General features: G+C 35.8%; 1 protein-coding gene across 5 annotated transcripts in view; it reads left to right on the top strand.

The window, feature by feature from the left end:
* KIAA1324L (KIAA1324 like) overlaps positions 1-25,189 on the top strand; it is a 267,444-nt gene that overhangs the window by 165,185 nt on the left and 77,070 nt on the right. For 3 of the 5 annotated variants that reach the window (XR_004268401.1, XR_004268400.1, XR_004268402.1), the window contains exons 20-21: positions 2,385-2,563; positions 3,606-3,771. Coding sequence is in view for 2 of the 5 variants with exons in the window: in XM_032276478.1 (XP_032132369.1) it covers positions 2,385-2,563; positions 3,606-3,771; positions 15,935-15,994 (405 nt within the window). In the remaining 3 variants the exon portion in view is untranslated. Of the gene's footprint in view, positions 1-2,384; positions 2,564-3,605; positions 3,772-15,934; positions 18,648-25,189 lie in introns of those variants that run through there. The other 2 variants (XM_032276478.1, XM_032276477.1) reach the window with 1 other exon arrangement.

Here is a 25,189-nt window from a genome sequence, read left to right as displayed (position 1 = left end):
TACAAATTTAATTTGAGGAATACTAGAAGCAGTTAAATATATCCTTCTGTTATACTTAAATATCAGTTTTGGAAATATTTGTCCAAGGAGCTTGAGCTTCAGTTACAAAACTCTGAATGTCATTCCTGAGTTCACAGACCTTACTTAGTGTATTCCATTGCAACTATAAAAAATGAGCATGATACAGTAAGTGGAATTAGTCATGTCTGATAACTGAATAAAATATTTTAAAAAGTCAACTCCTTTGTGAGCTTCATATACAAATGACAACTATTGTTTATTTTTTATTTTCAGTGAACATATGTGGATTTCTTTGGATACTAAAGCTTCATGATAGATGAAAAATGGTTATTGCAAAATATTGCAATGGGTATACTTAAATTTTTAACTGTCCCACTGTGTTTCAGTCCTATTTCCAACACCATCTTTACAATTTTTTATTTTACATTGATTGTGTGCTTTTCAAATTCTTTAAGTGTATCTAATACAGATACATATGAAGTTAAATTTATACAAGTCCTCCACATACGCCTGATATAAACAAAAAGAGGTGCACAACTTGTTTTAAAAGTGCTCTTATCAAATTGGATCTGCAAAAACTATGCCAGGTTCTGTGTATTAAGCATTACTTCTATGTGTCATGCAGTACTAAAGATTTGAAGAGATATTGTTATTACTAAGGGGACTATTTTAAAATTTACCTTTATATTTTTCTTACCCTGCTCACAAAATATTTCCACATACTGGACTGCAGTGTCAGCCATTTTCTGTTTTTCAATGATATGTGGCTGAATGAAGGAATAAGGCTTTCTAATTAATAGTTATAGAAGTATTAAGAAAATTTGCCAATAGCTTGATTTTTTTTCCATGTCAGTCAGTATTTGAGGAGCTTATTGAAAAATTAAGTATTCTGGGATTGCAAGTATCTTTTTAATTTTGAAGTTTTAAGATTTTGTCATAAGACTGCCATCAGACAGTAGCACTTGCTATTTTCATTGGGTATTGCATGTTTGATAAAATCATATCAAAGCTGGTACAGTCTTTTTTCTTGTTAGTATGAACTTCAAGTAAAGTCAGTATTTGCTGATGAATGTACATTTCTCTCTGTATTGTCATTATTGACAGAGGTGCATCAGATGAATTTGAACATGCTTCAGCATTTCCCACATTACCATTTTTTATAAAAAATAATGTGACCTACCTAAAAATTAATTTACTTGCACTAAGTTTAGGAAAAATGTTACAGTTATAATGTACTAACAAAAAAATTCAATCACTGATATCCTTTCTAAAAAATATGCTGAAATTTCCTATCCAAAACTTGATTCAGACTTTTCCTCAAAGTGTATAAGAGTCCCCTCCCCCTTTCACTTCATTACTAACTGCAAAAATGTTCATCTATTTAAATCATAAAAATAAACATTATGGTGTTATTCTTCTGTTAAAGTGTTGAAAAAGTGACCACCGTACAGCAGAAAATTTAATGAGACATGTTAAAAGATTAGGGCCCTGTGTTATTTAATGTCAGTGGAGAGAATCGCCATGCAAATTGCTACTGGTTACTGTATATGTTGAAATATATGAGGAACCATGCACTATACTCTGATTTTCTGTTTTGATCTGCCTATTTGATCTATCTTTTTAAAAAAAATTGCTGGCTGAGATCCAGTATATTAATATATTATTATTCACAATTAGTTATAACCTGTGGTTTGAAAAACATTGTGCTTAAGGAATTGCCATCTATTTTGGAAGAATGAGAGTAACTGGTGTGGGTAGTGACGACCCAGAATAATGCCCTCCTTATTTTGGGATGGGAAAGAAGCGTGTAGACCATGTGCCCACCCACCCCAGTTACCCAGCTGTGTTACCCCTATATGTCCTGGGTCTAGGGTCTGCTATTCCACTCAGAGGATAGGCTTATTGGGAAATAGGCTTACATGATGGGTGGATGCAACCCATTTCTTATATTAAGCAACCTAAGCTTTCATTAAAAAACGTGACTAAGATGTCTAAGAGGATCAAAAAGTTTTTTACATATAGCCTAAAAGGTATGTCCAGATGGAGCCATTTTTATTCAACCTCCTCAGCATGTACTGTACTGCACCCTTTTGAGGTGGTAATCCATCAATCCATGTCTTTATTTGTTTTTTGCATTTTCATTCATTTCCTTATTCACTCTCATGTCTTTTTTCCTGTATTTCTGGGCTTTTATTAAATGAATGCTGAATAATCCTCTATGCCTACTATGAGTAAAGGGTTAGCACAACCCTTTCTTCTTCTATGTGAGAAACTGACCTGTGACAAATCTGACTTTCATAGTTGAGTCTGAATCTCATTTCTAATGTCTTCTATGGTTTTAATTAATTTATTTATTTTTAAAGGAAACCTTATATGTGTGGAATGAACCTAAATGGTGCATTAAAGGAATTTCTTTGCCTGAGAAAAAGTTGGCAACCTGTGAAACGGTTGACTTTTGGCTGAAGGTGGGAGCTGGTGTGGGAGCTTTTGCTGCCGTTTTGCTGGTGGCTCTGACCTGCTACTTCTGGAAAAAGAATCAAAAGTAAGTACCCTCACTGGGATGATCACAAGAAAGCTAGGGAGCCTATTTTGTTGTGAAAATTCTAGACTTACTCATTATATCCAAGAAATAGATTCTCCCAGAGACACAAGAATTTTCTCCTTGTGAAGAAATTATAGGAAAGGACTTGAGAAAACAAGCAGAGGAAACGGTTGTTATTCTGACAGTAGAAAAATCATAGAACATTAGAAGTCATTGAATTAGAGCCATTTATCAGAAAACAAGGAAAACTAGAGGCTCCATGTTACTCAGGTAGATGATAGTAGACCTGAGATATGGAAGGCATCTCTTAGTGCTTTTTAAAAAAATGACATAATGCTGTCTTCTTTGCCTTTTCATTTAAAATTTATTGTGGGAAGACATTTGTAAAAAAAAAAAAAAAAAAAAATCAGACTAAATGTATAGGCATATATCACATTTATTTACTCTAAGTCTTCAAGAATCTGGAATTGACTGAATATTGTGCATAACTCCTGAATGTATATTGGTCTGTTATAGGACTTGAATCTTGTAGAATGATTTACACCCCAATGGGACTATGGAACTCCTGTATTGTAATATCTGGGGACAATTGCAATATCTGGGATGATAGTATAAAGGAATACATAATGTAGAGAGATGATAAAGGCCAAATTACTTGCCTGTTTGATATTCTTATCTTTATGAACTAAATACTAGAAAACCTTACAGTGAATTGGCTTCCAAATATTCATGTTAAGAAAATGCATTCAGACCTCAAAGTTTCCCCCCACCCCAATTTTTTTATTATTGGACTATTCAGTCAATGTAAAGTGGTATAATTAAATCTATTGAACTGGTTTCTGACATCCTGGGGAATATTTCTTTATAAATGGTAGATATATGACAACACATATTGCTATGGCTATAGGCAGGGAAATTTGTTGGTGGAGCAATTATACTCCAAGCCAATTTAATGAGCTGATTTGTGACCACCTAAAATAAGTATTTATTTATATTAACATAAGTGGATATTTATTTGTTTGTTTATTTTACCACTATTTAGACTGGAATACAAATATTCCAAGTTAGTAATGACAACTAACTCAAAAGAGTGCGAACTCCCAGCTGCAGACAGTTGTGCTATCATGGAAGGAGAAGATAATGAAGAAGAAGTTGTGTATTCCAATAAACAGTCACTACTAGGAAAACTCAAATCTTTGGCAACAAAGGTGAGAGTAGAATTTTAACCTGGTGTTATTGGGCATCTATAAAGTAGGGGACATGTTAACCTAAAAATAGCATTCACACAAGCTGTTATTTTGCATGTGTATATCTCAGTGGGTGTTTATCCAACAGAAATACTCTTAGAAGCACATGATGTAGATACAGTAATATTCAGTGCAGCATTGTCTTTGTTCATTGCCAGACATCATCAATAAGGAGTTAGATATTTTCATATATCGAAGTAATAGAATACTATGTAACTCTTCAGTTAAAGACTGAACTACTGATGTGTACTGATAAATCACTAAGTCCAAGATAGAATGAAAATAAATGGACTATCATATATATTGAATATACATTAATGTTTGCATTTGTATAGCAAACTATTAACAATAGCTACCTTTTGGGAATAGTGAACTAATGAGAGTGTTTAGTCTTTGAAAGCAATACATTTTTGTGATGTCGGAATTTTCACAAAGAAAATATTTTTTTTATAACTTAAAAATGGGGGTTAATAAAAGATATTATATTCATTCATACTGTTCCTTTTTTATTTTATGACAAGATTGTTTTACATAGAGCAAAGAAAAGTTACATAAATTATTGCGGTATATAAGATAACATATTGTTGGCTTTGGATTTTGGAACGACTACCATATCCAAACATAACATGAAACCCTACATTTTTTGTAAACACATTTTATTCGACATTTTCACCATTGACTTAAAAGATGAGAAATTATCAGCTTACTACTTACTCAAGACTGAAAATAGAATGAAATAGAAGAAAGAAAATGACTTTCAAATGATTTACAACAGGATAGACAAGAGACAAAAATTTATGTTTATAAAGAGTATTTAGTAACCATTTCCTTCTACTCTCCTAATTTAGGTGCATAAATATAAGGAATTATTTAAGAATAAAATGAATAAGCCATCTTTCTCTTCTACTGATGGTTAATCTTTTATTAATCTAAAGATATAAGGAGGATACTATTACCATAAAATAATGAAAATGTAGTGATTATTAAGAATGGAGATCTTTACCCCATTTGCAAGCTAACAAGTGAGTTTGATACAGTTTTATGGACATTTTAGAAGACTTGAGACTCCTGTCAGAGACAGAGGACAGTTTCATATTCACAGAGTAGTTCTAGCAGAGTAATAACCTTTATACCAGCTCTCAAAGCCACACGTAACTCACAAAACTGTGTTCCCACAGGGCTATTTGCAGAGGAAATGATATCACTTGGTTGCATTACAGGAAAGGGACTCCTAAGCCTTAGGAACCTGAATATTCATAATGCACAGTAAGCATACCCATCCTTTGCCCCAAAGGAAACTATTTTCTTTATTGTTCTGGACAGATAGCATAACTGTTGCTCAGGAAGATGACAATATATCTTTAAATTCCAAGGTGGTTTTCTATACAAAGATTCTTAAAAAGATAGTCTAGAACAAAGGGTAATCTGTTTCTCACTTTTAAGATGTGCAGAAGTGAAAAAGAACCATGAAGCATTGTCTTCAACAACATCCAAACCTTATTTTTATACCACGTTGGTTTCTGGTAAATTTTCCCTTTAATTTGCCACTCTGTGCACGATTCTGAGTAATATGACTGACTGAAACTGGGATTAAGTTTGGTCAATTTGCTTTATACGATACTTAAATAAAGCTACTACCAATAGAACACCAAGCAGAGGTCCTCACCAAGATGAGGCCAATCTGTATTGTTAACCTCAACCTTACCCTAGGGTCCTAGACTCAACTAGCTGAACAAATGCTATGAACCAATATGATTTACCTTAGAAAGCTAGGTGGCTTTATTGTGTCGACCTTTTCACTGGTACTCAGAGGCTTCCTCCATAAGATTCGAATAAAAAGGGAGCAAGGAAATTTTCAAAAACGTACAGAGTCCCATTATACAGAAATCCTCCCTTATTTGCCATTTCCCTTTTCATGGTTTTCTTTTTGTGGTTTTACTTAACCATAGTCAACTGTGGTCTGAAAACATTACATAGAAAATTCCAGAAATAAGCAATAAGTTTTAAATTGTGTGCTGGTCCGAGTAGTATGACAAAATCTGCTACTGTACTGCTTTGTCCCACTCTGGAAGTAAGTCATCCGTTTGTCTAGCATATCTGTGCTGTATACATTACTTACTTGTTAGTTACCTAGTAGTCATCTTGATTATCAGATTGAAAAAAGTATTATACAGTTTGACACTATACTTGGTTTCAGGCATCCACTGGGGTGTTAGAAAGTATCCTCTGCAAATAGGTGGAGGAGTACTATCTCCCATTCTTGTCTACATGGGCCATCATACACTTGTAGGCAGTAAACTCAATCAGTGGTTACTATCCTTTTGATCTAGGATCTTGGCAATCCAACAAGACAATCCAGATACATTAATCCAGGTATTACAGGATATATTAGATATATTAGTGATTGCACAGACTTTGTCTTAGTTCTCAAGGAGAAAGTATGGAGTAATTATATTGTGAAGAACAATGTATGGACAGTGATGTTGTCCTGAATGCCTTCAATGGCTGAGGTTCTGTCATTGATTACTTCAAGCTAAGGTCAGAGGTAAATTTTATGCCACCTTTTCTAACATCTGTAACAGCAGAGGTATTTCCTTAAACAGCTGAAGCTCTCTTTTGACTACCCCTAAGGTGCAAGCTACCATGTTTTTAGTGAGGAAGCAAGTTAATGTCTGACTTCTACACAAAAAGTGTAGTCCTGGAGGTACACATGATGCCTCTGGAAAGAAAATGTTATTCACAGTTGTTGGGTACACTAAGTGGGACCTACATTGGTCAGGCAGCATGGGTTGACAGTGCTTGTAAGTAGCTTCTTTGCTGGGTAAACCTTAGGGTTTCTAATTCACCTCATATAATGATGTCTCCTTTTTGTCTTTGGGGAAGCTACTTGAGGGAAGTCAGCTCAACTTTTCCTGTTTGTCCACGCTGCAAACTAGCTCTTGTTCATCTCATGAAATGACTAAATAATGGCTATGAAAATGAGATGTTGGTGTTGTCTGGGGTAGGGGCTGAGGCCATTTTCTGCTGTTTTGGGTAAATTCCTCAGTTTTAAGGGGACTGGCAAATGAGCTGTGATGAGATCATGTGGTGGGTATGGCAGACCCAGCAGTGAGCTAAATTTAAGGCCCTTGAGATGATTTGAGGGAACCATGTCAGAAATTTTCTTAATAGGAAGGTGACATAGTGGCCCTGAAAATCAAATGATCCTTAATGTCCCTTATTTATTCATACTTCTCAGAGTGTAAGCCATCTCCTCCATTATCAGACTGTGGTGGTGTCTCTTTCTAGTGCTAAAAAAACCAAATTGTTCCATTTTAGTAACTATAATTTTGCCTTATTTCTACTAATATCTATCTGCCACATTTTCATGTGAGGCATATTTGCCACTGGGGCCAGACCAACTGCATTTTAAAATATATGCCATTTGTGTTTGTCAAGTGAGGCTTTCTAGCCTTTTCCACCTTGTTGAGCCACCATAAATAGGACTATCAAGCTGTAGAGTTACAAGGTCTGCATGGGAATGACATTAATTTTGACTGTATCAGTGACCAACTAATGGCTATAACTGGTAGCCATATCAAGGAGATAATGAGTCTAAAACCTCAAGGATACCTCTGTCTCCTTTTGTCAGAGTCTCCAACTGGCAAAATCATTTGTCATAGAGAATTGTATTACAAATTTGTCATTATGATTGTGAGGCCATAAAGGTAGGGAGTGTGTGCCAGCTTTTAACATAGCCTGTTAGTTTGGGTCCACTTAAAAGGATACTGCTTTGTAGGCTAGCTGCTATAAAATGTCAAGTAGAATACTCAAGTGAGGCCCACACTGTCCCAATAGCAGAAAGTCTAGTAAAGTGCTGGGCTGTTTTTCCTTGACTGCTGGGTAAATTTAGCATTGTAAATCTGCTTACATAGTTTCAATAAACTTTATTTAGGTAGCAAGTCCCTGACTTTTGTGGGGGTTTTATCACCCACCTCTGCTAGTAGAGTAGTGATAACTCAAGTGGGTCTGCTGAGATGGAGACTTCTGACTTGACACCAACAGGACCTCATTTATATAGTGACTGTTTTGGGCATCAGAAGGTAGAGAAACTTGTGTGAAACCCTGACTCACCATTTGTTGCAAATCACAGAGTTGGGAATTCCTGAGGGTATCCTACTGACCCTTCTCTACATGTGGCTGTTCTCGGTCGGGGAATCTCCTTTAGCATGTATGAGATGGGGAAGTACAAGCATATAACACCAAGTTCTATTGTATATTCAGATGTGGAAGCAACAATAACACTATGTTGAATGGGCACATAGAAACCCCTCCAAAGGTCACATTATTTTCCTTTTTCTACTCTAAACCTTGCTCAACCCCCAATATTTGTATGCTCCTTTTCTCCCACCAGAGCAGGTATGATGGTGACTTGAGTGCCTGCAACCCACAGAGTGATAAATGTTTAAGAAATCCTCTCCAAGTTTTCCTAGGATATTCAGATGGGTGTGTATTGTCCAGTCCCTCTTGGTGATAGGAACACTTTGGTCTCCCTTTTAATTATCTTTCTCTTTAAAGCATCTGAAGTTGGGGTAGTTTGGGAGGGAGGCATTAAGACTAAAGAGAAAAAGAATCTTTGACAGCAGGCAAGATGCTTGCATTCACTTTTATTTTTGAGCAGCATATCAGCCGTTAATGATCCAACCATACTTCCAATATTTTTGGTCTCCCCAAAGTCCTGTGTTGAACAGCAAGGTTCTCTTTACTGACATTGTTTATTTAAGCTTTGAGGGCCCCTTAGCTTAGAGGCCACAGTCATATTGCTTTCTCTCTGAAGCTGCAGGTTTTCTGTCCTTTTGTTGATTTGGACTTGACTTGCATATTGGAGACATGTTTAAAGAGTCCATCTTAATCCAGAGTATTTCTTGCTGCTGTTAATAATGTTTAAGTTAATTCCTGGTTTTAACATGAAAGTAGGGAAAATTTCCAGGTAGACCAGAACATACTAATTTATCTAGAGTCCCTTGAGTCAGTTTCTCATTATCTAGTGAACTTCTTCTGTGTGGTAAACCCAACCTGGGACAGTAAGAGTTGAAATATGAATCAAAGCTTAAGTAACTTTTCCTATGGGAATTAGTCTCAGGGAAGGCTCTCTGTATCGTAGTCAGGACCCATTTCAAAATCCCTGAGACCTTTTACTGTCATCTGTGGATGGATCTGAAATTGGCATAATAGATTGCAAGAGGTGTTGAGCCCCAAAATGGCCCAGCTCCTTGTCATTCTTTTTTTTTTTTTTTTTTTGAGATGGAGTCTTGATCTGTCACCCGGCTGGAGCGCAGTGGCACAATCTCAGCTCACTGCAACCTCTGCCTCCAGGGTTCAAGCTTTTCCCCTTCTCAGCCTCCCGAGTAGCTGGGACTGCAGGTGTGTACCACCACGCCCAGCTAATTTTTGTATTTTTAGTAGAGACGGGGTTTCACTATGTTGTCCAGATTGATCTCAATCTTCTGACCTTGTGATCCTCCTGCCTCGGCCTCCCAAAGTGCTGGGATTACAGGCATGTACCACCATGCCCAGCCTGCATGTCATTCTTAATTAATTACTTAATGGTCATTGAGTACTGCCAAACCATCTTTAAAGTGAGTCAGTCAAAATTTTCATAATCTCTCAGGTTTCTTCTCTTAAGTGATTTCCATGTTTCCCTTTTAGTACTCCTTGTAGATGCATGTTTCTTTAATTTTTGTTTTAAAGAGGGTGAAACCTCCTTTGCCTACTAGGATGAATTTTAGTTGTATGGTCCTACAAGGAGGATTGGTTTCAGGGCCCCTGAGTATACCAAAATTCAAGCATACTTAAATCCTGCGGTCTGCTCTGCAGAACCTGCCCATGTAAAAATCAGTTCTCTATTTAGGTGGCTTTTGTGTCCCACAAATACTGTATTTCTGGTCCATGTTGTTTTTAAAATCTACCTGTAAGTGGAGGTTGCAGTAAGCCAAGTTTGTGCCACTGCACTCCAGCCTGGGTGACAGAGCAAGACTCTGTCTCAAAAAAAAAAAAATCTGCCTTTAAGTAGGCCTGTGCAGGTCAAACTTGTGGTGTTCAAAGGTCAACTGTGGTACTTACCATGGGGCACACCTAAGGCTGATTGCCTGGTTAATGAGGAAATCTTTTGGCATAGAGGATAGGACAATTAAAGCATTCAGGGCACTGTTGAGACAGCTGAACTATGACTTCTTTAACCCACTTTCCAGTCAGTACTCAACCAGCAATCACCTTCCCAATTAGAGTATAAAAGAATTTTCTTCCCTGAGAAGATTCAGTGTAGTGCATTTTATTTTAAATAGCGATTTTAGTTAGTATAATGATTTTTTTACTTAAAAAATGAAATTTTGAAATAGTACAGAAAAGTTGAAAGAATCATACAGTGGTATAGTCATATATCCACCACCCAAATTTTATTATATTTGTATTATTACATATCTGTCCCTCCATACTTTCATCAATCTGTATTCTTTTTTGTTGTTAGGTTTCCAAGTAAATTGCACACTTCAGTACACTTCTGTCTGGGTTGCCCTATGTTGAGTGCCACTGTCAGAGTCACTACCTGCAGGGGTCTATCCTCCAGACCTTTATTCAGTGATGGATGAATAAAGTACACTGACACACAGATATTATGATTTGTTAGTTCAGCTGAGGGGCCATGGTCACCTATAGACTCCCTGGAGAGTGCTGTAAAAAGATAGCAGCCACTGGCCCTCCCCAGCCAGTGAGACTCACATTTATTTAGTAAAGTTTAATTGATAAAGACTTGAGTCAATACCATTAGAGGCACAGGTTCTGATGTCCAAAGCAAACACCATTAGTGGCTATTATCTCTGGTAAACCTCCCCTGGAGAGGGCCATCCAGCTCAAAGTTCAGTTTTAAGACCACATGAGTAAACAAGCTATTCAGATAAACGCCCCTACATACCCTAGCTATTTGCTTTTCTTATTTTTTTTCTTTTTCTTTTTTTAAATTGCATTTTAGGTTTTGGGGTACATATGAAGAACATGCAAGATTGTTGCATAGGTACACACATGGCAGTGTGATTTGCTGCCTTCCTCCCCATCACCTATTTCTGGCATTTCTCCCCATGATATCTCTCCCCAACCTCCCCCCGCCCCGTCCCTCCCCTATTTACCCCCAACAGACCCCAGGGTGTGATACTCCCCTCCCTGTGTCCATGTGTTCTTATTGTTCAACACCCGCCTTTGAGTGAGAACATGTGGTGTTTGATATTCTGTTCTTGTGTCAGTTTGCTGAGAATTATGGTTTCCAGGTTCATCCACGTCCCTGCAAAGGACATGAACCCATCGTTTTTTTATGGCTGCATAGTATTCCATGATGTATATGTGCCATATTTTCCCCATCCAGTCTATCATTGATGGGCATTTGGGTTGGTTCCAAGCCTTTGCTATTGTAAACAATGCTGCAATGAACATTCGTGTGCATGTGTCCTTATAGTAGAATGATTTATAATCCTTTGGATATATACCTAGTAATGGGATTGCTGGGTCAAATGGAATTTCTATTTCTAGGTCCTTGAGGAATTGCCACACTGTCTTCCACAATGTTTGAACTGATTTACACTCCCAACAGCAGTGTAAAAGTATTCCTGTTTCTCCACATCCTCTCCAGCATCTGTTGTCTCCAGATTTTTTAATGATAGCCATTCTAACTGGCATGAGATGGTATCTCAATATAGTTTTGATTTGCATTTCTCTAATGACCAGTGATGATGAACATTTTTTCATGTTTGTTGGCCTCATATATGTCTTCTTTTGTAAAGTGTCTGTTCATATCCTTTGCCAACTTTTGAATGGGCTTGTTTGTTTTTTTCTTGTAAATCTGTTTTAGTTCTTTGCAGATTCTGGATATTAGCCCTTTGTCAGATGGGTAGATTGCAAAAATTTTTTCCCACTCTGTTGGTTGCCAATTCACTTTAACGACTATTTCTTTTGCTGTGCAGAAGCTGTGGAGTTTGATTAGGTCCCATTTGTCTATTTTGGCTTTTGTTGCCAATGCTTTTGGTGTTTTGGTCATGAAGTCCTTGCCTATGCCTATGTCCTGAATGGTTTTGCCTAGATTTTCTTCTAGGGTTTTTAATGGTGTTAGGTCTTATGTTTAAGTCTTTAATCCATCTGGAGTTAATTTTAGTGTAAGGTGTTAGGAAAGGGTCCAGTTTCTGCTTTCTGCATACAGCTAGCCAGCTTTCCCAGCACCATCTATTAAACAGGGAATCCTTTCCCCATTTCTTGTTTGTGTCAGGTTTGTCAAAGATCAAATGGTTGTAGATGTGTGGTGTTGCCTCCGAGGCCTCTGTTCTGTTCCATTGGTTTATATCTCTGTTTTGGTACCAGTACCATGCTGTTTTGATTACTGTAGCCTTGTAATATAGTTTGATGTCCGGTAGTGTGATGCCTCCAGCTTTGTTCTTTTTGCTTAGAATTGTCTTGGCTATGCAGTCTCTCTTTTGGTTCCATATGAAGTTTAAGGTGGTTTTTTTTCAGTTCTGTGAAGAAGGTCATTGTTTTTCTTATTAACTAAATGTAAAGGGGATTTAGGCTGCCTTCAGCTGAAACTTCTACTGAAACTATGGAAAAAGCCTTAGATCTTCCCAAAGCGTTTAAGACTATATTCTTTAACTTTCTCTACTGTATTTCCCTGAATATTTTTGCCTCCATCCTGAGTGAATTCCCACTCACTTCAACCCAGAACACTTCAGGAAACATATTGTTGATGATAATTTGTTTTATGTGAAATGCACACATTACAAATATACAAATTTAATGAATTTTGAGAAATGAATATACATATATAACCCCCAATTCCTATCAAGATATTGAACATTAGTATCACTCCTGAGAGTAACATGTCTTTCTGCATGCAGTCAATCCCTCTCTCCCAAAGGAAACTACTGTAATGATCTTTTAAACCATAGATCAGTGTTATCTGTTGTAGAACTTCATATAATTATAATCACAGAGTATATGTATTATTTTGTGTACTTTTTATTTTACTCAGAAAGATACTTTTGAGATTCATTCACCTTGTGTTAACAGAAGTAGGTTCCTTTTTATTCTTGAGTAGTGTAGATATACCAGAATTTGTTTATCCAGCCTGTTGATTGATACCTGTGCTATTTCCAGTATTTGACTATGAATAAAGATGCTATAAATGTCATTGCACATATCTTACTGTGTCTATTTTTAAGAATTTTGTTACACATGTTTATGTTCATTAATTATTATGTCATGTAGGGTTTGCTTTATCTTAGATGTCCTCATTCATGTTCTAAAGGCCATACCTTACTTGATATTTCCCTAGCACTGAACTGCATGATTACATTTATTTTTCTTGGCTTTTCTCTGCAATTAAAACTAAATCAATTTTTTATGCGTTTCTTTTATTTATTTCACTGCCATTTATGGGACATTGTAAGACACTTTGCCAAGTCTGGAGGTTATGTCAGTATGTTAAGAACAAGAGTAGGGTCCCTTGGTACATTGAGGAGAAGGGAGTGCAGTAGGGTAGGTAGTGACCCTACTGCACTATCTTATTCATCTATTCATTCTGTCTCCTATTTCTTCATTTTAAAGGTGAGGGAAACCTTCTGGAGAAAGTTGGTTTTGCAGTAGTTTCTTGGATTTAGACCTGTAAAAGATCATCTTGTTTGGTATCCTTATCTAATACATTAGTAAACTGAAACCTAGAAAGGCTTACTTATTTGTCCAAGGGGGATTAGATAGGAATTAGAAGCCATGTCTCCTGAGTTCCAATCCAGTGTTTTTCCTTCTCCAATGTGGTATTTCAATAGATTTTTATAAAATAGTTTATACCCACTGATTGATAACATACCAAGTAGTAGGACTTGGGTTATATCTTGGGAATTAAACAATGAATGAGATATAGAATTCCTGCCATCAGAAAGTCCCAGTCAGTTAGTGGCACTACCTACCTAACTGTGCACACATGCATATGTGTATATATTCCACCATATCAGCAATAGGAGCACAATCCCATGCAAAGGCAGAGGACATGGCTATTAAAACCCTATGATCTCAACATGATTTTATAAAGGGTTTTCAGTGTTTTAATATTCACTTTAAATATTCAGAGAATATTAAAACATTAAATTTTAGTGTTTTAATATTCACTTTAAATATTTCACTTTAAATATTACCTTAAGGATAACCAACAGGTCTCTGCCTTCCCTCCATACAACACCATGTTGAATCAAATCTTCTCAAGAAAAGGCACCAGAAATCTCATGTTTTCTTTTTAGTTTATGGATGATACCCAAGAGCTCTTTCCTTTAATAGCCTATGAGCTCCTTGAGGGAAGACATTTTGCTGAACGAATTTTTGTATCCCTAAAGTCTAGTCCTGGTCCTGCAACAGAGACAGTGCTTAATAAATATTGGAATTGTCAATAGTTATTCTAAAACATTATTAAGGCTGTTAATCATAAGACTTCAGTCAAGTTCTACCAGAGCCAGTCAGCAGGAGCACTGAGGAGATCTACAGTCTGCTCTTTCAGAGGCTTGTCAGCTCAGCAGAGGCAGGGAAATAGTGATATGCTGGTGTGTGTGTTATGACCTTTTTCTATAATCCTGTTCCTGTAGCCCTAAAGCTCTTGGATTTATCCATCCAAATGAAAGCAAACACAAAAACAAACTTATCCTTCCTGACAGATACTCAATGTTGACTTCCTATTATCTTCTCATGTCACTATTCTACTTTAGACATACATTTATTTGCATATGAGACTGGTTGGCCTCCTATTTCACTTATTTTAAAAAGCAATCATAGCTCTCTTCATCTTTATTCTCTTCATTGGCATAGTCTCCACCTCATTCCAGCAACCTTCAGAAGGCTTTCTCTTAATAATTAGAAGTTTGGACAAAGCCTGGGCAGCAAGGCAAAACATCATCTCTACAAAAAAATATAAAAATTAGGTGGCCGGGCGTGGTGGCTCAAACCTATAATCCCAGCATTTTGGGAGGCTGACATGGGCAGATCATGATGTCAGGAGTTTGAGACCAGCCTGGCCAACATACAGAAACCCCATCTCTACTAAAAATACAAAAAATTAATTGAGCGTGGTGGTGGGCACCTGTAATCCCAGATACTCTGGAGGCTGAGGCGGGAGAATCACTTGATCCTGGGAGGCAGAGGTTGCAGTGAGCCAAGATCATGCCATTGCACTCCAACCTGGGCAACAGTGAGAGATTCCCTCTCAAAAACAAACAAGCAAGCAAGCAAACAAAAACATAGGTGTTGTAGCTTTTGCCTGTGGTCCTAGCTACTCAGGAGGCTGAGGTGGGAAGATTGCTTGAGCTTGGGAGGCAGAGGTTGCAGTCAGCTGAGATTGTACTACTGCACTCCAGCTTGGGCAACAGAGAGAGACCCTGTCTCAAAAAGAAAATTAAAGGTTGGAAGAAATCTCACCTCCTCTTTCTTTTTTCTTCATTAAAGAAACTAATTTATTTTAATAGTTTACATTTTGAATCTTTTATATAATACCAGCACTGACATAATTGAATGAAAATTTTGACCTGTTATCAAAGATGACTTGTTTAATATCTTTAGTAGGCATTCTACCCAAAAGATTTTCCTAAAACATATTAGTGAACTTAACTGATTTAATGTCTTATTGGCATTCTCCTTATTTATTTCTGCTGTCCTTTTTTATTATTATTCGGCCTATATTATCTTGAAAATATTTAGTTTGTCAGTTCTATTTTGCCCACAATTAGCATGGCTAGGTCATTGATTTCAGCGCTGAGGTCAGGTATGCCCTTAGGAAGGGTCTCGGTGGTTTCTTTGCAGGGATCACAGCTACGTCTTTGGTATCTGTTGCAATCATGGGTTTGCTTCTATTTTGGATTTGTCTGTCTTATCTCTTGGACATCAAAAGTGCCCTTCAGGGTAGGCATGCTATTTGTTTTATGTCTACTACCCAACTTTAACTGTAAAATCCTAATCACAAGTGGCAGCTAGATAGATTAAAATGATTTCTGGAACTTTCCTTCTGGACATGTAAGATCCTAAAATCTTATGAGAATTTCAGTGAGTTGATTTTGTCTTTAATATTTTTTCTTAGGAAAAAGAAGACCATTTTGAATCTGTTCAACTGAAAACCTCAAGATCCCCAAATATATGAAGAGACAGTGCTGTAGCAATGAGACTAATGAACAGAGAAACCTGCTTTAGTTTTACAGGATCATATTTTAGGGTCTGTCCTCATACCTGTCACGTTGGTGATCTCACAGAGGAGGGCCATGCCGCTGAAAAGGGAAGGAGATTGAAACATTTGATTGCCTTATCACATGGTCAAGTACCTTGCCAAAAAAAAAAAAAAAATAAATAAAAAAAAATAAAGAAAGCAAATGATTTGGGTCTCAACTGAAGATGAAGCTCAACTCAGGAAGAGATTTATCTGTATATACACGTAACTGAAAACCAAGTTTAAGCAGCCCACCAGTGCACTGCTGATGCATGCCATATAATTAATGCGTAACTTTTGTTTATAATGTCTACATAACAAGTGTGATTTGGAAGGCAGATGTAAACATATGCATTATGATCCCATTTATGTTTTTTCTTTGTTTATATTTTGGGGAACATTAAAAAATTTTTTAAGGTATATTTTTTCCATTATTTATTTCCCTGACCTAAAAATAGCTTTTCTACTAAAAATGATGAGGAATGAAGACAATAAACTTTTCATTTTTCCATAGGGTATCTTCTCTTGACTTAAATTCCAGGAAGAGTTAGCATGTGCTTAGGTTATCTAAATTTATAATTGCCTTTGAAATTCCATCCTTATTGGAATTGGTAAGAAGGGCTTGACTGAAAGTTTGAAGGAATCTATAAAACAAAAAAGAAAGAAAGATAACAAGAAGCCCCAATTATCCATTAATGAAAACTAGTTGATAGTATCATAGAAGTCAAATGACTTAAAACAGTTTATGTAGTGCTCAAAGTATAATTAAAGTAAAAAGGAAAGCTTGTCAGTCAAATCACTGGCAAAATCATATGAAAGTGACTATACGAAATATTGGGGTAATTTCATGGTTTCCAGAAAATGTCACTGGGACTTTTGCTCTATGTCAAGCACCAGAGGTTATATGGTTATTTTTCTGCTATAAGACTTTGAGAATTATGGCTTCCTTAGAAACTTTAAAAAAATAAGCCAGTAAGACAGGAATTCAATTTTGAAAAATTACATATAATTGTATTCATAATAAGAATGTGGTTGTACCATAAGCAGTTATGAAAGAATTGTTCTTATTCAAAGTGATCCAGATAATTGTGATATTTTCTACAGTGGACTACTAGTATTAGCACGACTTGGATATTATTTGTTGAAGGAAGTATGAATGAAGTTGAATTTCACCAATTTTGTGTAAACCTTAATTGATTTAAAACTGAGAAAGAGGGAGGTTTCCTAGCCATTGCTGATCTAAGGTGCTTTTGTTTGTTTTCAATAAACAGTAATCTTTGTAGATCTTAATTCAGATTTTAAAAAAGAGTCATGATTGGCTGAGAGTGGCAGGGCATATATGTAGGGAAATGATTTGCTCCAAGCATTTCAATGAAGTATGATTTGTAACTTTTGTGTCTGAAGGTGGTGTCTTTATTTTTGTGGAAAATGGGAGAAAAGTGAATAATTCTGTTTATTTGGCTTATTGGTAAAACACTAGATCATTCTGTTATTGAATGAATGTGTTTATCTCTGCTGTTGCACATATGAGTATAGGTGAGATTGTCATTATTTTATTTTTTGCTGTGGAATTCAGGGAGGGTGTCACTTTGTATAAACCTTTTTTTGCACTTAATTTCTTGAATTTTCTTATAAAGAAGAAATTATATTGGCATTCCTCATTTTTATCCTGCCAACAGAGTGCTAATGAGCATTTCCCCATTTTGATCAAAACTTAAACAGAAGAATGAAAATACATTTGAAATGAACCCTTAAAGAGAAACCCTGGCAAAGCTGTGTAGACTGGACAGAGTGAGAAAACTTCCATAGTCACTTGTCACCTTTCTCCTCATCTTCCACTGTGTTTAATATGTATGTTCCAAGCCATAGAGATAATTGGGATTTGCTCCCAGGTAGCTTCTTTCTTCTCCTGTCATTGAACTAAAATCTCTGACATGTCAAAAATGCCTTAAATTTTAATGAACTCTCTGAAAATGTAGTTGATATTGAAGAATTTATTTTATTTCTAATTTTAGATATTAAATAGATTTTGTCAGCACAATCCCATCTTTGGGAAGGAGCTGACATTTTCCTTTAGATTCCAGTGGTTTGTCATTTTATTTCAAGCACTGAAGAAGTATGACAGAAAGAATATTATGGGGAAATATTCAGTCCAATCCTGGCTATAAAATCCATTTTAGTTTTATGTCTGGCCTTTGCAAAGCTCAGTGAAATGTTGAAAGGCATAAACAAATTAATCATGTTTCTTTGACTTTTAATTGACATTTGTTGTTCCTTTTGCCCCCTAAATCGTAGAAGAAGTTATTTGTTATTTTTCTAAAAGGCACAATCTTAAACCTTAATTACTTCATTAAGTCAGCTGTTGTCTATAACATCTCTTAGCACTCAGTCAAAACGTATTTAAATCAGTTTTCCACTGGATGAGAACATGTCTTCTGTGGATAAATTATGTTATGTCATTTAACAGCATTGAGCATTTTGATATGTGTTCACTGAATTAAAAAAAACCTGAATTTCATTATTGTTGACTTTCCCCTTCTTTAGTTACTAGCAATCGCATCCTTTCTAGGATTAAAAATATTTCATAGTATTTTTGTGTAGACGTCTGTCCTTATTTTTTTCCACAAAGAAAAAAGGTGGTTTAAATTGCTGATGTGTAAGAATTGGTTGGGTCCAGCCCTTTAGCATCTGGGTTCTCCAGGTCCCCAGGTGAGTCATGATCGACTGCTGCTTCAAGACCCATCTGGCCAACTCTCATTTGAAGTCTGTCAGTAGAGCTACTTCCTGTGGCACATGGTCATTTCTAATGGGAGGCTCATCTCTAAAGAGAGAAATATGTACATCATTTCTCTCCTTTTCATAGAAATAAGTTTCTTTTGGGTTGGTGTCAGAAGATGACTTCATTGGCCATGTTTAAAGTGAGTGTACTGCTCATATTTATCTTTGTACTCTAAGAGTATGCAGAGTTTATCTTCAGAGAAACTAAAACTCCCTCATATCTATTTTATAGTAATCATGAATTTGATCCCAGGTTGACAGGCCCGACTCCTAAACTAAGTTTGCCACAAAGAAAATGTCCTTATGGGAGTCAGCTTTTTAAAAATCTTAACACCTGACTCATTCGTTGGAAGCTAAAATGGAATTCACCTTCATAATAACTGGCTACAGATTATCCTCTTGCCAGATTTTATTTATTTTGATTTAACATTTTTATATGAGTTCCTTTTAGAATCGTAAATGAAAGAAGGAAAACTTTAAGATGCAAATGAATAATTGAAAAGAGAATTAATTACGATTACTATTATAATTGATACTAATTGTTATTATGATTACACTTGTCTAGATCAGAGCCCAGCAAACTTTTTTTGTGAAGGGTCAGATAGTACATATTTTTGGCTTTGTAGGGCCTGTGGGCTCTATTGCATTTACTCAACTCTGCCATTGTAGTATGAAAGCAACCACAGACAAAATGTAAACAGATGGGCATAGCAACATTCCAATAAAACTTTATTTATGGACACTGAAATTTGAGTTTCATTTAAATTTCATGTGTCATGAAATCTTTTGATGTGTTTCTAACTATTTGAAAATGTAAAAGCCTTCTTAGCTCACAGGCTTTACAAAAGCAGGTGATGGGCTAGGATTTGACCTAAGGATTATGGTTTGCTGACCCCTGGTTTAGATCACTGTAATCTACTGCAGTCTATTCAGAAGAATCTGTTTGCACACAGGTTCTTTTCCCTTTAGAAGGTTACCACCTAAAAAGTTTGTCAAGTCTCCAGAATTGTTCAAGAAAAAAATAACCCATCATGCGTACTTGATGATTTAATCACTTACCCAAAACAAAGCCAGGTAGATACTCTCCTGAGTTCCCCTTGTAGTTCTGGGACTCCATTATGGATATTGGTTGGCAAAGGATAAAACTAAAGCCAGTGAATTGGCTAAAAGTAAATTAGCAAGATTGATTTAAAGACTTTTCTCATTGGGGTTTAGATGACATTCATTGCTAAGGTAACTGAATTTGGAGATACTCAGTCTTAAATACAGATTCATTTAAAGTACCCATGTGAAAATAGGAATGTTGATGCATAAAAGTAGATTCAGCATAGGTTTTCCAGCCCTAGCACTGGAGAGAGTCCTTGGTCTGTTTGCATTTGTTTAGGCAGGGCACACTTCAATCTGTACAGATTGGCCAACAATCCTATTTTAAGACTTAGTAATCCTAAGACACTTAGGATTCCTTTAGTGATTCGGGTGCTTGAAGAAACAGATCAATTTCCTTAAACAAATGGTCCCAGTAAGGCTTTTAATTTGATAAAATTTTCTTCATCTTATTAATTATGTGTGTGGATATTGGTAAATTTGGCTTAGAGGGATAATATTTTCTTTACCTTAGATGAGTGATTTCATATTTCCTTTGGTTGCTTTTCAAATAAAAGAATTAAAACAGTGGGAATTATGCACATGTTAACCTATCACAGAACAGGAGTGAGAATTGTCTTGTTCATAGGCTTTGCCTTTGTAGAGCTGTGGTTATAATGCATGCTGGCATTCTGTCTTCCTGACACCTCACTTTTCTTGGCTTCTCCATGCTCACAGCCCTTGACTAAAGAGCTCTGGAGCCCAAAGCTATCATGGTGGGTCGGTGAATAAAGCAGGGACTGCAAAGAGAAGGCATAGAACTAAAGACTGTGAAGGTACACTGGCTAAATTGCCTCCTTTCTCAGCCCCTCTCTTAATCTCTCCTCTGTGTGGTCTACACGTCAGCTGGTATCACAATTTAAAAATAGAGACCATTTTATTTTACTATGACAAACCTAAGCAGCCTGGAAAATCTAATATTTAAACTGGAGAAGACATGGAATACCTCAGAAGCTGTAAACACTCAAAAAACCATAGATAATCAAGCATGTAGTAAGGTTTTCATTTTTTAAAGTTTCTTGTTAACTTACAAATAACAATTGTAAATATATATGGGTTATAATGTGATGTTTTTATACATGTATACATTGTGGAATGATCAAATCAGGCTGATTAGTTTATCCGTCCCTCAAATATTTATCACTTTTGGTGGCAAGGATCTTTAAAATCTCTTTTACCTATTTTGAAATATAAACTACATTATTATTAACTATACTGTAATCACTACACTGTGCAATAGAACACCAGAACTTCTCCTGTATAACTGAAACTTTCTACTTGTTGACCAATTTCTCTCCTTTTTGGTTCATCCCCACTCTAGCCTGTGGTGACCACCATTCTACTCCCTGCCTCTATAAGTTGGACTATTTTAGATTTCACATATATGTGAAATCATATGGTATTTGTCTCTTTTTGCTTGCCTTATGTCACTTAACATAACGTTATAGGTGTATCCATCTTGTTACAAATTATAGAATTATCTATTTTTTATAACAGGCTGAATAGTATTTCATTTGTGTTTGTGTGTGTATCACATTTAAAAAATCAATTTATCCATTGGTGGGCACTTAGATTGTTTATATATTGTGGCTATTGTGAATAGTGCTACAATAAACTTGGGAGTGCAAGTATCTCTTTGACATACTGATTTCATTTCCTTTGGGTATATATGCAGTAGTGGGACTGCTGGAACATATGGGAATTCTGATTTTCATTTTTTGAGGAACCTCCATACTGTTTTCCAAAATGACTATACTAATTTACAATACTACCAAAGTTCCCCTTTTTTCCACATCCTCACCAACACTTATCTTTCATCTTTGGTGTGAGGTGATATTTCATTGTGATTTTAATTTGCATTTCTCTTATAATTTGAGATATTGAGTATATTGGCCACTTGTATGTCTTCTTTTGAGAAATGTCCATTTATCAATGATTAAGAGAAATGATTAAGAGCCTAATTTCATTTTTTGCATGTAGATATCCAGTTTTCTTTATACCATTTATTGAAGAGACTATCCTTTCTTCATGGTGTGTTCTTGGTACTTATGTTGAAAATTAAAAGACTGGAGGTGTGTGCGTTTATTTCTATTAATAGTCTGTCTATATGAATTCATTGGTTGATATACCTGTTTTTATGCCAGTACCATGCCATTTTGATTACTAGAGCTTGGTGCTATATTTTAAATTTGTATAGAGTGATTACTCCAATTTTGTTCTTTTTGGTCAAGATTGCTTTGAATATTCAGTATTTTGTCATTTCATAAAAATTTTAGAATTTTTTTTTCTATTTCTGTGAAGAATGACTTGGAATTTTAATGGGGATTGCATTGAATCTGTAAATCACTTTGGGTAGTATGAACATTTTAACAATATTCTTACAATCCATGAACACAGAATATGTTTCCATTTATTTGTGCTATTCTCAATTTTTTTTTAAATCAATGTCCTGTAGTTTTCAGTATGCATATCTTTTACTTCTTTAGCTAAATTTACTCATAAGTATTTCACATTTTTCATGCTATTGTAAATGGAATTATTTTCTTAATTTCTTTTTTAGGTACTTCATTGTTAGTATATAGAAACACTACTTATTTTTGTAAGTTGATTTTTTATATGTAAGATCATTTATCTACAAATAGAGACACTTTCACTCCATACTTTCCTATTTAGATGCCTTTTCTTTCTTTTGCATAATTGCTCTGACTAGCATTTTCCAGTACTATGTTGAACAGAAGTGGTGAGTGTGGGCATTTTTGTCTTTTCCCTGATCATAAAGAAAAAGCCTTCTACTTTTTCATGGTTGAGTATGATGTTAGCTCTGTGCTTGTCATATATGGCTTTTATTGTGTTGAGGAACATTTTTTTAATCTCTAATTTTTTTTCAGCATCTGTTGAGATGATCATTTGGTTTTTGTCCTTTATTCTGTTAATATAGTAAATCACATTTATTGAGTTGCCTGCTTTAAGCCGTTCTTGCATTCCAGGGATAAATTCTACTTGATCATAATGAATTATCTTTTTAATATATTGTGAAATATGGTTTGCTAGTATTTTGTTGAGTATTTTTGCATCTATGTTCATCAGTGATATTGACCTGGAGTTTTCTTTTCTTGTAATATCCTTCTCCAGCTTTAGTATCAGGATAATGCTGGCTTTATAGTATAGTCTTTGGAAATATTCCCTTCTGTTCAGTTTTCATGGAAGAGTTTGAGGAGGAACTCAAACTTAATTCTTAAAACTTAATTCTTTAAATCTTTAGTAGAAATCATTGTGAAACCATCAGCTCTTGACTTTTCTTTGATGATACATTTTAAATTACTGGTTTGATCGCTTTATTCATTATTAATCTATTTGCATTTCAAATTTCTTTGTGATATAGTCTTAGAAGGTTATATGTTTCTAGGAATTTATTCATTTCTTCTAGATTGTTCAATTTGTTCTTGCCTAATTGTTCATAGTATGTCTTAAGATTTCTTGTGTCAGGGTCACTGCCTGCAGGGGTCTGTCCTGCAGACCTTGACTTAATGACAGATGAATAAATTCACTGATACACAGAATACAGTGAATGAACAGGCTGAGGTGTCGCTACTCACAGACACTCGAGGAGAGTGCTGTAAAGAGAGAGCAGGTGCTGGCCTCAACATGCTGGCCTTTCTGGCCTTTATTCAGCATACATTAAATGACAAAGGATTTGAGTTAACACTACTAGAGTGTAGAGATTAAAGGACAGGTTCTGAGGCCTAAAGCAAACACCATTAGTGGGTAATATCCTTGGTCAACCTCCCCCCAAGAGAGCCATCTGGAATGATCAAAGGCTAGTTTATATGACTACCTGAGTAAACAAGTTATTCAGATAAACTCCAGCTATTTCCCACATTCCCCAGCTATTTGCTTTTCTTATCAACTAAAGGTAAATGGAATAAGGCTGCCTTCAGCTGAAACTTCTATTGAAACTATGCAAACTTCTCAGCCTTCCAATAAGGTTTGAGACTATTCTATAACTTTCTCTACTATTTTTCCCTTAATATTTTTGCTACCACTCTGACTGAACTCCCACACCTTTATCTTCTGTGTTATCAGTTGTAAGGTTTCCTCTTTCATTTCTGATTTTATTTATTAGAGTCATATCTATTTTTTCTTAGTTAGCTTAAGTGAGCGTTTGTCAATTTTGTTTAGCGTTCCCAAATCTTTTCTGTTGTTTTTCTAGTCTCTATTTCATTTATTTCTTCTCTGATCTTTGTTATTTTCTTCCTTCTGCTACCTTTGGGCTTAGGTTTTTGTTTTGTTTTGAAGTTCCTTGAAGTGTAAAATGGGTTGAGATTTTTTTTTTCTTTTTTTATGTACGTGTTCATTGTTATAAACTTCGCCCTTAGAACTGCTTTTGCTTCATCCTTTAAGTTTTAGTATATTGTTTCCATTTTTGTTTGTCTTAAGATATATTTTTATTTCTTTATTATTATTTTTGAGATAGAATCTCACTCTGTCACCCAGGCTGGAGTGTAGTGGTGCAATCTTAGCCCACTACAAGCCCCGCCCCCTGGGCTCAAGCAGTACTCCCACCTCAGCCACCCAAGTAGCTGGGACCACAGATGCACACCACCATATTAGCTGTTTTTGTATTTTTGGTAGACATGGGGTTTCACCACATTGCCCACAGTGGTCTCAAACTCCTGAGTTCAAGCAATCCAACTGCCTTGGCCTCTCAAAGTGCTAGGATTATAGGCATGGGCCACTGTCTTGGACCTCAAGGTATTTTTTAATTTCCCCTTTAAGTGCCTCTTTGACCGAGTAGTTGTTCAGGAGCGTGTTGTTTAATTTCCACATATTTGTTACATTTCTGTGATTCTTCCTGTTATTGATTGTTAATTCCATACTACTGTGGTCAGAAGATACTTGATATGATTTCTGTCTTCTTAAACTTGTCAAGGCACATTCTGTGGCCTAATATATGATCTAACCTAGAATATGTTCCATAAGGTAAGTGTTCCATGTGCACTTGGTAAGAATGTATATTCTGTTCCTGTTGGATGAAATGTTCTGTATGTGCTTCTTCAGTCCACTTGGTCTAAAGCATAGTTCAAGTCTAATGTTTTCTTATTTATTTTCTTTTAGGATTATCTGTTTGATGTGGAAAGTGTGGTACTGATATCTCTTACTATTATTGTGTTATAATCTGTGTCTGTCTTTAGATCTCTTAATGTTTGCTTT

Source organism: Sapajus apella, unplaced genomic scaffold (genome assembly GCF_009761245.1).
Source record: "Sapajus apella isolate SASKATOON/1434 unplaced genomic scaffold, GSC_monkey_1.0 scaffold7, whole genome shotgun sequence".
NCBI classification, from domain to species: Eukaryota; Metazoa; Chordata; class Mammalia; order Primates; family Cebidae; genus Sapajus; species Sapajus apella.
This window is presented reverse-complemented; position numbering and strand designations above follow the sequence as displayed.